Genomic DNA, 14,287 nt, shown 5'->3' with positions numbered 1-14,287 from the left:
CATCTTTTTCCAGTTTGAGTGGGCATGGAAAGTAGTGAAGTGCTGTTGTCCTGCCTAGTAATCTGAACTTCTGGAACTGTGTTTCTCTGAAGGTAGTGAAATTCTGGTGGATTTACAGCCTTGTGAGAGCAGGATCTTACTCGCTGCCAAAAGACAATATTCTACAATGAATGTCTGGCTTCAGAGGAACCTAAGAGTAGTATCTACCTCTAGAAACTGCTGAGCAAAAGTTTACCTTGAGGAATTGAAGAACTCCCTAAATTCCGTGACATTTGATTTAATTTCTACTAATGGAAGGGGGTTATTGACTCAGACAGAAATCAGGGGCATTTACATCCGTATGTCATACCTGTCTCCAAATTCCTTTTGAGAGGCTCTGGTCTCATCTCTCAGAGTAATGGTTTTCACAAGCAACCCCATGCGTAGGACTGCAGCTTATAGAATATCTTCTGGACCCAGGCCAAGGAGGAATGTGGAAGGTACTGGGATTTGTGGCTGAGATAGAAACTGGTTGGAAAAGAGAAGACAACGTATGTGGAGAGAAAGCAAATATCATAGAATCATGGAATGGTTTGGGTTGGAAGGGACCTCAAAGATCATCCAGTTCCAACTCCCCTGCCATGGGGCAGGGACACCCTCCACTAAACCAGGTTGCCCAAAGCCTCATCCAACCTGGCCTGGAACACTGCCAGGGATGGGACAGAAAAGGAAAATGTTCTTTTCCCACTCAGCGTCACCGTCTTCTTCACTAGAACCGTGTCTTTAAATAATATATTTTGGCCTTCTACGAAATGATATCATTGCTCTTAGTTTGCTGAGCCAGATAAAATTAGAGGATCCCTTCAGTGACATCGGTGCTGGTGTTTTGCCTTTTGCTGTCAGGACATGCTGGTTTCCATGGCAGCTGCCAGTACCTGATGGAAACATAGATGATGTTCGTTTGGCAGTTTAGAAAAGAGGTAATTAATTTGTATTCCCTCTAAGTTTTCTGCAGATGAAGAACTGTCTGCTCATTTTTAATAAGCATTTACATGAAAACAAGAATTTTTCCCTGAGGAGCTTGTCTCCTGCTTCCTAACCGAAATTTATAATCCTATATTTGTATCACCGTAATTATCTCTACTGTAATTAATTGCAATAACACAAATGGGTTTGTAGCTGCAGGTGAGGAATAAGCAGTAGCAATCAACGATCTTCAAGATTGTATCTGAAAGACTATTTCACAGAAAGGGAGGGAAAAAGTAAGACAGAGAAAGGTAGAGAATGGATGCTGAATCAAGGAGGTCATATCTGCCTGTCGTTTGACTAATGGCAAAAACATTCATACCTGTAGAAAATACATAATTTGGTTTTTTTAGATGACAACGAAAACTAATTCAGAAATAGCTACTACATCATAGAATCATAGAATGGTTAGGGCTGGAAGGGACCTTCAAAGGTCATCTAGTCCAACCCCCCTGCAAGGAACAGGGATATCTCCAACTAGATCAGGTTGCTCAGGGCCTCAAGCACAAGTGCCTGGCCAAAGAAGACTTCTTGCCCTTTGTTTCAAGATTCTGAAACCAAACAGAAGGGATATAATTAGGGAAAGGAAGATCTCTGTCCAGATCCTCTCCTTCTCCAGGGCTTGATTTGTCCCGTGCAGTTGGGCACGGGAGAGTGGTTGGTCTTCCCGAGGCTCTCTTTATGCTGGACCTCCTGTTTCATCCCTGGAAATAGAACCAGTGTCTTCCCTGGCTCTCCTCCCAGCACACAGGATGCCTCAACACAGCTCTGTTACGTGGAAAAAATACTCACTTCTATGGAAGTAACTATTGTGACACCCTAAGCTGCTCCATGCGACGTACGTTCTTAGAGGATGAAATTTCTCAAGCCAATGAGAAGTGATGCAAGTGTCCACTCTTCTTAAAGTGAATGAGACTGGATCCTCTGGAAATTGCAGCTGTATGGTCTCCATCTATTCCCACAAATTCCCCGAGTCTGCACGCAAGTTGGGCGTTCGTGTGCGTAACCTATCGACAGGTACTTTTCCACTTGAAAAAAATGAAAAGGAGTTTCAAATAGACAAGTAGACATGACAGAATTGTTCCTTCTGGTGGCATTAAATATTAATTTATAAGAAGACACGTAGACTTGCATCTTGCTTCAAGCAGCTGTACGCTCCGTTTCTTCCTTGGGAGGGATGAACAACTTGCAGGCCCTGACTCCTTTGGGGACGTGGTTGGCATCTTCAGAAATCCCACCCAAGGTTAAGGTGGTGAACTCCCACGAGCAAAAAGCTGAAGGTTGGGAATGTAATTAGGGCACCGATAAGGGAATATTAACCTGGAGTTTGATGATAAAATGGAAGTGTGATATTTCAGCTTGCTGAGTTATTTTTTGATTACTCCAGCTGTTTGAGGGCGGTTTGGGGAAATGAACTGGGAGAGCTTATGGTGGATGTTTTGCATAACAGGATGATTAATGCTGTAAGGAGAGTCCAAGTGATTTATAATATATGTGGCTTCCGAATTAGTAGCCACGAGGGATGCTTTCAAGGACTGGGAGAAAAGCACAATATTCAGCTAACAAGTTATTTAAAGAGCAGCTAAATTAATAGATTCATAGATTCATGATTCATAGATTTCTAGGTTGGAAAAGACCTTAGAGATCATCGAGTCCAACCATCCCTAATCCCCATTAAACCATATCCCCAAGTAGATCATCCACCCTATTCTTAAACACATCCAGGGATGGGGACTCGAATTATATATGGTTGAGAATAGTAAAGTTAGGGGAAACATATAATTTTTTTTTTGTTAACTCCAGAACAAGTAAATTACTTGGTAAAACAGGAAAATACGCCGTTTATTTCGATACTCTAGCTGTTTGTCAGGTTTTAATTTCATTTATGTGTGTGGATGGGAAAAAAGTTCACGAGTGAAGTGGATGACTTAAGGTTTTCATACCCTTCTCTTGGTGGGTAGCACTCAACTCTTTGAGTAATTTTATTAAAAGCTGCTGAACCTTAGTAGTGACATCAAAATCCAGCCCTTGAAGGCATCTCTGAGCAAAGCTGGTAACCGGTGGGACATGCCCCCATCCTGCTCTTCTCCGTCGTATCTGCCACGAAGCCCGTGATGTTTCAGTCCAGCTGAGAATCATAGAATCATAGAATGGTTAGGGCTGGAAGGGACCTTCAAAGGTCATCTAGTCCAACCCCCCTGCAAGGAACAGGGATATCTCCAACTAGATCAGGTTGCTCAGGGCCTCGTCCAACCTGGCCTTGAAAATCTTGAGAATCTATTCCTGATACAAAAATGAGAAAGAAGCTGGATGTTAGAGGTATAAACCCACATACTCGTTGGAGTAAGAGCTACAAACCAGAGCCTACAGCCTTTCTGTACAGCCCATGACACAGAGGTCCTTTGCTGTACCTGTTCAAGAGCTCTTTTTCAGGTGAAGACTTCTGTTCGGAGAAGGTGGTCAAGTACACTTTTTGGCATAGTAAGTCCCCAAAAGAGCTCGAAAAGAGCTGACCTTGAAAAAAAATCAGCATGCTATGTTCTGATACTGAAGTTGTACCCTTGAGGGGAAGATGGGTAGTCTGCTGCAGTGCTTTTTAACCCTGCGTGTGCCTCACTTCTCTCTTGTCCCTTCCCAGGAGCTCCAGAAAGCGAGGCATGTCGTTTGCGTCGGGTTTTCCACCCAGTTTATCAAAGGGGAACATTTTGAGGTTGAAACAGGCTGGTCCATGGGCAGAACGACATTTTGGAGTTATTAAAGTTGCAGATCCTGGTCTGTGCTTGGCCATGTGTTTCTTCTGTGTACCTACACGAGTTACTTGATCTGCCTTTTGCTGAAACAGGAGATCAAATTTCCCTGTGTCAGTGGGACGTTGCAAGGTCCAGCGGTGGTTTTCAGGAGCTCTTCTGCTATTTCTGTAGTCACCCTAGATGGAAAAAAACCTAAGACTGAGCTGACATTTGTCTTGGATGCTCACTAGTTGGTGAAAAGGCATCTGTTCTTCCTTGTTTTTTCACCAGTTGTGCCCTGGCTGTTCATCTCTGCTTTTCCCAGGTGAAGTGGTGCTTCTGGTCCCGATGCCGGCGGATGGCCCAGCGGACTCGTGGCAGCTTTTGCCCGATGGAAGAGCAGCCTCACCTACAACCTCTTTTACCCAGCAGGACATCAATGAAGGCACGGTGTGGTACAGGCACTCTGGATCTGAAGTAGAGAGTGACTCCTTCCAATTCCAGGTACTCCTCACCGTATTCACGGGGTGGGTCACGCCGCGCTTCTGCTGACGTTTTTTCTCTGAGATTACTCAGCCTGGTGTTCCCTCTATCTTGTGGCTCTGGCTTTTCAAGGCCAGGTTGGACGAGGCCCTGAGCAACCTGATCTAGTTGGAGATGTCCCTGTTCCTTGCAGGGGGGTTGGACTAGATGACCTTTGAAGGTCCCTTCCAGCCCCAACCATTCTATGATTCATACATCGATACCTGCACGCAAACAGGAATACGTGTGCAAATATGTGTTTGTATTTACATACAGACTTTTCTGTAGAACAATTCCATCTTAGAGAGAAAAGGGTTTTGTAGAAAAGCAATGACATTGTCCTGCTGCCTGCCAGCTTCGTCTAAGCAGGAAAGCTGTCTGAGATCAAGAGTCCCCAGATTGAAACGACAAACATATCTGCACTTGTAACTTCCACGGGATGAAACTAGCAGGCTTGTAACATCCCATCAGCATGACACGGTGTGTCCAGAAACTGATTCTTGCCGTGAGAGTGATCCCTTCTCCACTGGCCATTTGCTGGTGGAGTAGGATTGTCCCTTGGGCACACCCTGCTGACATGCTTGGGCTTGCTTTTGGGGAAGAAATAGGAACAGAAAATGTTTTTTGCCTGGCAGTCCATGGAAGTCACAGAGAGGGTAACTCCTACCTGTCTTGTAACCTGCTGCCCCCTTTCCACCACCCTTCTTTGAGATGAGGCTGGTCCCAGGGCACAAGTGAAGAGCGGGGAGGTGTGTCCAGATAGCCACGCGTTTGGCTGTCCTAGAGATCCTCCACTGGGTTGGACCCCTCAGTACTGCATGGCAAATGCATAAAACCTGGAATACTTACTCCAAAGTGTTCTAAGTGCCTTTTTTAAAATTGTTTTGCAAGCCCCAAAACCAAGCAACCCTCCTGCTTTCTGCAGTCCTTATGCTAATAATTTAATTTTTACTATAAAATACTTGTTCTTGCAAACAGTCAAAAAGGTGCAAACGCTCCCCAGCAGATGTAACCCTGAAATAAATCCCACCTCCCCACAGGTTTAACAGCCATAAAATTCCTCAGACAGGTCCTTGCTGTTTGCTTGGAAGGTTTCACAGCCTCCCATAATGCTAAGCCTACGAGAACGCTTGCACGCGCAGTATTTGTTACATCTGGTTTACAAGTCAGAAGCTATTACTGTAGCACAGGAGAGGCAATTAAGGTAATTTCTAAAGTAATTAACATAAGTGATAATGAGGAATTTGTGAGCGTGGATGTTGAACAAGCTAATCTTTAGCTTAATTGCTCCATTCCTCTTACGGAGTGTGAATTTTGCATGAGCTCAGTGTTTGGTGTTAGTGTCTTGGAGCGGTAGCAGGCGTTGCACGGAGAGCCCTACTGAGGTTCCTGGGTCACATCTGGAGGCTGGAACACATCTGTCTGAGTCTGGAACCTTGGATTAGGGCATCTCAGCAAGGGCCAGCACGTCGTTGTCATCAGTAATTCGGCAGTTACTATTCAGATGGCAGCACGGGTCCAGCCAATGGCTAAAATAAGTGCATTCATTTCAGCAGAGCACACATTTTTATGCATTTTCTTGCAATCAAGCTTGTGCTGGAGTCCGTTCTGGCTCACAAAGTGCTCCGTTGAGTTGAAGTGCAGCCTTCCATCCCTGCTGAAAGATGAAGCCACAGCTAAGGCTAACAAAAAAGGGGGCTGCATTTTTTTCAGGTGCTCGCCTTATCTCAGGATTGCCGTGAACATTTGCAGACTCATCACTAGGGGATGGTTTTGGTCCTTTGGATTTTGACAAATTTAACGTTATTTGCTTTATATGTCATTACTGTAGGTTTGCTATTATGAGTTAGATACTGTTAACTTTAAGTTAATGGAAATTTTTTATGGGTCACAGCCTATCTTGGAAGATGTTGGGATCGCAGGGAGTCACTGCCAAGGCAGTGCTGGTCTTAAAAGACCAGTTATTTTCACCTCGTCAGCAGGACCGGTGGTCATTTTGAGGGTGAGAGGAAGGTTTAAAAACCCATTATTTTTTATGTTCCTGCGAGGAAAAGTTCCTCTAAGCTGTACAGACAGTTGGAGCAAAATTCAGCGAAACTGGGGCAGTGACTGGGGGAATAAGTAGCAGTTAAGGAACTGACAAACAGAAGACTTTGTAGATGTTAATAAAGAGGTAGTTTGTTGAGCGAGTCCAGAGGAGGCCACGAAGATGATCCAAGGGCTGGAGCACCTCTGCTATGGAGACAGGCTGAGAGAGTTGGGGCTGTTCAGCCTGGAGAAGGGAAGGCTCCGGGGTGATCTTATTGCAGCCTTCCAGTACCTAAAGGGGCCTACAGGAAAGCTGGAGAGGGACTTTTTCCAAGGGTGTGTAGTGACAGGACAAAGGGCAATGGCTTTAAACTGAAAGAGGGCAGATTTAGATTGGATATAAGAAAAAAATTTTTCCCTCTGAGGGTGCTGAGGCACTGGATCAGGTTGCCCAGAGAAGCTGTAGATGCCCCATCCCTGGAAGTGTTCAAAGCCAGGTTGGATGAGGCTTTGGGTAACCTGGTGTAGTGGAGGGTGTCCCTGCCCATGGCAGGGGGGTTGGAACTAGATGATCTTTGAGGTCCCTTCCAACCCAAACCATTCTATGGTTCTAGGTTGTACAAGCAGTAATGGAGAAACTGGTTACTATTTAAAGGCCTTAGTTCATGTATGCTGTGGATTAGTTTCTACTGGAAAGGTGTGTCTTTGCCTTCCCAGACCAGGAGGCGAGGAAAAGCATCAAACTGGTCTAGAAACGCAGTGGTGTCCTCTGCCAGGTATCCATTCACGTGACGTTTCCTTCCCAGGTGTCCAGCTCTGCCAGTCCACAAACCAGCTTGGAAAGCCACGTGTTCAACGTCGCAGTTCTCCCGCAGACGCCCAGAGCACCTCAGCTTTCCCTTGGCTCCTCCTTGCACATGGCTGTAAGTGTGAACCCGCCGACGGTTTCCGCGCTGCCGCGGTGCGCGGCGGCCAGAGCCTGGTGTAGAGCAGTAACCACGGAGGGTTGGTTCCTCTGCTTGCTATTGCCCGTGCTCTTCTGCTTGCTTCAAAGGCTGAGCTGAATCCATGGATCAAGGTGTAGGCACCAGATAGATAACTGGAGTAGAAACAGGGGGAAAAAAAAAAATCTAGATTAGAAGTGGAGGGGGAAAGAAGGAAACCATGAAAAGTGTGAAAATTCAGTATTAAAAGTGATGACCGTATAGAGTGGGAGGGAGAGGGAGAGAGAAAAAAATACAGTTAACATCTTTTTAATGAAATTCAGCATTTTGAAAACACCTTTTCCTGAGAAGCTGTTAGGAAGGGCAAGAGTGAAAGAGAGACTGTAATGAATAGATCTTGCCAGTAATTCCCCTGTAAACTTTATCAGAACTGCAACCCCCCCACATTAAGAAGTTTTTATCCATCATTCCGACATCAGGATGTACATGGAAAACCTTCAGACAAGCCCATTATATCTGCATCCGTGGAACTGAATCGCCTTTTCTGGCAGCATCAACTCTGGGAATGACCATGTTGACCCGCGTGGTCTTTCTGACGTAGTCGTTTCCCTGGCTGCGTTAATTGAAAAGACGACGTCCAAGTTTAAAGTTGGTTTTGTGAGCTCTTCGACTTTGGTGCCTGCCTTCTCCGTGGGTCCCCATCACGTACGTGGGTCAAGTCCAGCTTTCCCCTCTACTTCTCCTGCTGTCTCCTGTTTTTGGATTCTGTAGGGAGGGATCCTGAGTGCATAAGCTAGAGGGGAGCTTCTGGGTTCCGTCCCTTTGGGACATGCAGAGAGCCAGGACCCTAGAGGCAAGGAGTTAGATTTAGACATCTCCTTGGCCTCGTAGCTTGGTTGTGGTCCATGGAGCTTTCCAAGGAGGACCAGGATCGTAATCCATTCAGCGGCAGTCCTGAGCTGAGTGAGACAGGGCAGGCTGCGATGAGAAAGCAGAGATGAGGACTTGAAAGAAACATGAACGGAGCTGAGGCCATCCCTTCAGGCAGGCTGGGTCTGCCAACTGGAACGTAGCGTGCGGTCATCTTCGGCGTTCTTCGTTCCCGATGATTTATGTGGGGCGTGTGAGGTGCCAGCTGTACGCTTGGCATAATCAAACAGAAATCCAGTGCCCTTGGGTGCTCCCTGGCAAACAAAAGCACGCCCAGAGGCCCGTGCAGTGCAGGAGAGGAGATGTGGTGGACCTCCCAGGGCCAGCAGGTCTGCAGGAGGAGCCTCCTAAGGGAAGGCGCAAGGCTTCCAAGCCAGCGCAGCCTGGCAGGCGTGGGACCAGGAAAGGTGACAGGAAGCAGTGGGAGAGGGATGGGTGAAAAGTCCATGACACGATGGCCTTGTCAGGGTTTAAAATAGTGGTGACCTTTCACGGGCAATAATAAAACATGCTCGGACTGCTGCTTGGAGGAATAGCCAGCGATGTATCTTCCTGCTCTTGACTTTTTGTTGTCGTCATTATTGACAAAATTGATGGGAGAGGTGTCTGGCTGAGCCGTGCAGGGCTGGATTTTATAGCTAATTACGCCCCGCAAAATTCAATAGTGCCATAAAATACGTTTTACCGCGGGGCCCCTCGCAACCTGCAAGTCCTACCTTTGGGAGAGACAAATAGGCCTTGGAGGCAGCTACGGAGCAACCATAACCTTAAATCTTTCCATCATAAAATTGCACTTCCTTGCCTCGACGTGATTGAGCTCTCTTCCTCCGTCTTCAGACTCCTTCGGATTTAGGCTGGCTTCTCGGCTGAAGAGCGAGCACAAAATGTTAAGCCTTCCTATACCTCTGCTCTTTGAGTGTCCTACTGGGAAAGGTCAGAGGAAGTCTGGTGGCTCTTTGGCCATTAAACTGGACGTAACATCAATACTGTTTTTCTTCAAACAAATTAAGTATTTCCCCCATATTGGTAAAAGGAGCCTGAGCTTTGCTCTAGTTGAAGGCAAGCTGAGGTTGGGTTTGCGAAGGAGGGTTTCGTAAGCGTATCGAGGTGCTCCTCCCTTCTCTTCCCAAAGTGGCTGTAGGAAAGGGACACCACTGTCAGTTTGAAGCCTGCCCTTTTGATACAGAGCAGTGCTGATAACACAAATAAACGTCGTGGCACGTGGTTCCAGTTAGATACGTGACACTCCCACATCTAAGAAGGACTGACCACGTTGTGTTGCTTCACAACAGTCATTCGTAGGCTGTGGTTTCTCCTCCGGTGTGTTTGGGTGAAAAACACTGGAGAGAAGGGAATTGGGGGATCGGTGGCATTTGTGGGGTGCTGAGCTGCTGTCAGGAAACCTCGCCTCGCTGGTGTCCAGGCCAACGTCCAGTCTGTGACCCAAGGCCAGCAGAAGGGGACACAGGTTTGGCAGGGTGGCTTTAGAGATGTGTCACCAGCACGATTCGGTGGGCTGCGCTTGATGTGGAAACCTGTCATTTGTTCCTGAACCTGATGGTTTCATGTCCCAATAGCGGATAAATTAATTGCCCGTATCCTTAATTTAGCTTGTTCTCTCCAGGTTTTGTTTGTGATTGTGAAACGAAAGAATCAGAACGTTTTTGGACAGATTTAAAACAAAAGGAGAAGCTTTGGTTCCTCTATGTTCCAATGGAAATGGCTGAGTCGTTTCCAGGATTTCTTTTAAAAGCAAATCCAGTCCAGCCACCCCAGACTATACCAGAAAACTATGTAGGCGAGGAATTGTGTCTTCATCCAGGGTGTTTTTGATCAAATTAGATTTTCTTTTATCTCTTCTTAGTTGCTGTAGGTCAAAAAAGCAACTCCTCCACCTGTGGAGGCTGTGCATCTGCAGGGGACAGAGTGCACTAAAGATGGACAGCCTGAAAGTGGGGAGAAGCTCATAGCTTTATGAAGCAGGAGGTGTTTGTCTCTTTTTCCTATGTTTATAAGCCCCTTCTGATTCTCCAGAAAGGACTTAGCAGAGGTGGACCTGTATAGAGCTCTCTCCTGTTGAGCGTGATGGGACCCAGCCCCTGCGTTAGATGTTTGGTTTGGTTTATGGATGTGAGCTGAAATGAGTTCAGGTGGCCCATAAGACTGTAGCAAATTTTACTCATTATCAGCCTTTACTGTCCTCTGTGATCTCCTCCCAAATAGTCTCTGTTCTGTACCAGTTTGGGAGAGATGGTAAAGGTTCAGCCCACCCATCCCTTGTGAATTTTAGGTCTAAGAACTGAGCCTTTGAATTCAAAGACTCTCTCCTGTTTAACTACAGAATTATTTATAGAGTTTATATAACTATTTGCAAAGCAAATTCTCTTTCAGTGCGTTTTGGGGTGAATCTTCCCACGTCTCTGGCCTTGATGCTCACGGTCTAATGTGTTTATTGAGGTGCTGGAGGACCGCGTGACGGTGATTGAGCCCCATCACCTCTCCTTTGTAGACCCGGAGACTCCCAGTGAGAAAATCCTGTTCAACGTGACGGTCCCTCTCCTTCCTGGCCAAGGCAAGTGTCCCTCCTCGGAACACGGCAGCTCGCTGCCGAATTAACAACCGTGCTTTCTGAGCACATCTCATGTTTCCCTCGCAGTATCATTCTGTGGAGGCATCTCCTAATCTCTTTGGCCTCCTTCACCGGCTTTCAGACACCTTGTTTCTTAACCCCATTTCTTTGGCTTGATTAGGAGTAAGCCGTAGAGCTCCGACTGCTTTCTTGCTGTTGTCTGGAATATGTTGGACGCTGTACCCCTTGGCTTTCTGCTTTTCACCTCTTGAGTGGGAAGTATTTGAAGGAATGACTAAGTGAGGAATCTCTGTTTAATATCTCATGACCCAAGAACCCGTCCTCGATGCAGTTACAACCATCTGACTCATTCAGGAACCACTGAAGATGTAAAAAGAAGTACCTGGGGAGAGAAAAAGAAGCTTTGGTGGCCTTTGGTGTCTTGTTTTAAAATTATAATGGATTCCTGTTATTAATACTGAGCTCTCTGCCTCCGTAGGGATCGTGGAGCATAGGGACAGGCCTCTTTCCCCAGTCAGGTATTTCACCCAAGAAGATGTAAACCGTGGCAAGATTGCTTATCGTCCGCCGACTGCGGCTCCGCACTTGAGAGAGATCATTGCCTTCTCCTTTGCAGGTGAGGAACGGAATGTTCTTTGTAGTGCCGTGTCGCACTGGGAGAGGCAGCTGGGCTGCCTCCAGTCCTGGAAGGACTTCATGGTTGCGTCCGTACTGGTGAGGGCACGAGGCTCGGACGATGCAAAGGAAGTAGGAAGTCCTTGAGACTGAGACTAGAATTGATGAGTGTGAACTAAATCAATTTATTCAGGATATTAGAAGATATTTTAAACTGAAAGAGGGGGGATTTAGATTAGATCTAAGGAAGAAATCCTTCACACTGAGGGTGGTGAGGCACTGGAACAGGTTTCCCGGAGAAGCTGTGGCTGCCCCATCCCTGGAAGTGTTCAAGGCCAGGTTGGATGACGCTTTGGGCAACCTGGTGTAGTGAAAGGTGTCCCTGCCCATGGCAGGGGGGTTGGAACTGGATGATCTTTGAGTTCCCTTCCAACCCAAACCATTCTGCAATTCTGTGATTCTAAGATTTCTACCGTCAGAGGAGTAACAATCTGGAGCAGGAGGTGGAGGGGCAAAAAGGACAAACTTAAAGTGTTTTGGACCAGTTGATGCACAGGATTGTGTGAGGAAGTGACAGTACGTGGTAGATGTGGTTCTGTGCATCACCATGCCCTCCACTGGCATCAAGAGGAGTCTCAGCTTGGAGGAGAAGGGAGCGTGTTGTCTCTCATTATCTGAAGCAAACTCAAGGAAAGAGTGCTTTCCTTGGTGAGGAAAGACTCCAGGCTGTTGAACATCAGCACTTGCTTTCTCCAGAAGTCGTTCAAATCCACATCAGTATGTGCTTTCCTGTCCTGACCATGGTTACTCTGTGCTTGTCCATCAGGTCTCCCAGAGTCGGTGAACTTCCGATTCACAGGTAGGTGAACCCTTTGCTCTTTCCTGGCCAAAGTGGTTTTTATCCTTGTGCCCTTCACGTTGCCTGTTACTCCTCAGCGCTTCTTCTGCTGCAAGCACACCTGTGGGCAGCGTAGGAATTTCTGAAAACGCACGTGCCTGGGGAATGTTAATCCATCTGTGTCCCAAGAGAGTTTTATAGAAGCTAAGCTCCAGCTTGGCAAAGACATCTTTTTCCAGTAGTTGCCTGGAATCTGTCCTAAAAGCCTGATTCATTCCTGTTTTCCCCCAATGTGCACAAGGACATCAGAGTTTGATGCTTTTTTTTTTTTTTAATATAACGTGGAAACCTTTCCGCAATTAAATTGCTACTGATGTGCTGCTTGCTCGTTGAACACATCTTTCGCTTTCCATGTGCTAGAAAGCACAGGTATGCCAAGTGATCCACTAGCAAGGAGAAGTCCATGTTCTGATAGATACATGGAAGATAGGATGTACTCATGCACGCACAGAGCTTTAGGAGTTAGGTTTTTCTTGAGTTGAGTTAGAGGCAAAGATAAATACTCTTGGCAGGTGTGAATTGTGTGGGTATGTCCGTAGAAGAAGGTGTGCGTTGACAAGGTGGGAGAGAAGTCAGCGACGGTCAAGCGGTGATTGTGTACAGAAAGGTGAATTTCCCAGGTGAGGCCCTGAAAACACATCCCTACTCTCAGATGTGTGTTTTTTTTGCCCTGCGTCTAGTGTCTGATGGAGAACACGCAACCCCAGAGATGGTGTTTGTCATTCATCTGCTGTCTGCAGAGCAGCAGCCTCCGGTCTTCCAGATCACGGCTCCGTTCCTGGAGGTCAGCCAGGGGGGCAAAGCCACCATCGGTGAGTAGGGTGGGAGGGATGGGGTGCAGAGCTCAGCCCGTGGCGCCGTGTTTACGCCAGGAGGCCACACGGATGGAGCAGAGGAGGGTTTTGGTCTCGCTTACCTCCATCCATTGATCTAAGGAGCTGTGCTAGTGCAGTTGTAGCAGCAACCACTGACAAAACTGTGCAGTGGTGCCTCAAAAAAGTGCCTGGAGATACGGCAGCCTCCACGTCCAACGTGTGGCAGGTCTGTTCGTTGCCCGAGGCAGGAGAGGGCAGGATCAGAGACCTGCTGCTCCTCTGCTTTTTCCCTCTTAGGCTGCTCTGCAATTGCTGAGCTATTGGTTAGTGATCCGGTACACTGGGTTGTTTAGGAGAAGCCACTTTCTGCTTGTGTCAGGAGTTTCTCTGGGGTTTTTGTGGCTACCTCCCTGCTGGATGAACATGTGGGCGTCTCGCTCGTAAGCTGAGCGTTTGCATCGCTGTCATTCGTCGGCCAGACTTCTAGCAAGAAGTTCTCTGGTGCAAACTCTGACCTGAGCATCATCAGGAGACTAATTGTTTCCACGAAACCAGCAAGCTGTTGGGCTAGGGCAGCCCCAGAATTATTTTACTTTTCACATACTGCCTGAATTAGAGGGTTTTGACTCCATTCACAAGAGCACATCACAAAACCTAGGGGATGTTCTCAGCGGAGTGTCTGAGGATGCTGAAGCCGTGCTCTCTTTCCCCGGCACAGGGATCCAGTTAGCCGTGAGTGACACGGATACAGCTCCTGAGGGGCTCTTCTTTGAGCTGGTGAAACCTCCCCATCATGGCCTTGTGCTCAAGGACAGCGCAGGCGTGCAGGAGCGCATGCGAGCAGGTGAGTTGAGCAGAAGTCTCCTTTGGCACAGGAGAGGGGTCAGCGTGTGTGCCTGTCCACAGAGCTGGTTTAGTTGACCAGCAGGAGACAGATGCCTCTGGCAGATGTGGTCGCATCCATGAGTGTGTGTTTTTTTCACGGTAAGTTATGTCTGAAGTGATTTAGTGAAGTAACCTAGAGAACATTTCTACCGAAGTCCATGTCAACCCGTTGTGATCCAGCAGTGGAAAGCTCCTGCGGAGTTTTGCTGTTGATTTCGGTTTCCAGCGCGCGATCAGATGAACAAATGTTATCTGTAGGAGAGTAGTGGGAGCAGAAGACGTGGAGAGGGAAGCCTTATCTAGCTACGACAGGCAGGAGCTTACAA

General features: G+C 47.2%; 1 protein-coding gene across 1 annotated transcript in view; it reads left to right on the top strand.

Moving 5' to 3' along the window:
• FRAS1 (Fraser extracellular matrix complex subunit 1) overlaps window positions 1–14,287 on the top strand; it is a 172,068-nt gene that overhangs the window by 120,470 nt on the left and 37,311 nt on the right. Inside the window, exons 31-37 of the mRNA XM_086611962.1 lie at window positions 4,060–4,238; window positions 7,091–7,207; window positions 10,616–10,730; window positions 11,227–11,364; window positions 12,190–12,222; window positions 12,942–13,073; window positions 13,795–13,920. Of these exons, the coding sequence (XP_086468088.1) occupies window positions 4,060–4,238; window positions 7,091–7,207; window positions 10,616–10,730; window positions 11,227–11,364; window positions 12,190–12,222; window positions 12,942–13,073; window positions 13,795–13,920 (840 nt within the window). The remainder of the gene's footprint in view (window positions 1–4,059; window positions 4,239–7,090; window positions 7,208–10,615; window positions 10,731–11,226; window positions 11,365–12,189; window positions 12,223–12,941; window positions 13,074–13,794; window positions 13,921–14,287) is intronic.

The sequence above is a fragment of the Tauraco erythrolophus genome, chromosome 5, assembly GCF_009769465.1.
Source record: "Tauraco erythrolophus isolate bTauEry1 chromosome 5, bTauEry1.pri, whole genome shotgun sequence".
Taxonomy (NCBI): Eukaryota; Metazoa; Chordata; class Aves; order Musophagiformes; family Musophagidae; genus Tauraco; species Tauraco erythrolophus.
Note: the sequence above shows the minus strand (reverse complement) of the source record. Positions and strands in the feature narration are given on the sequence as shown.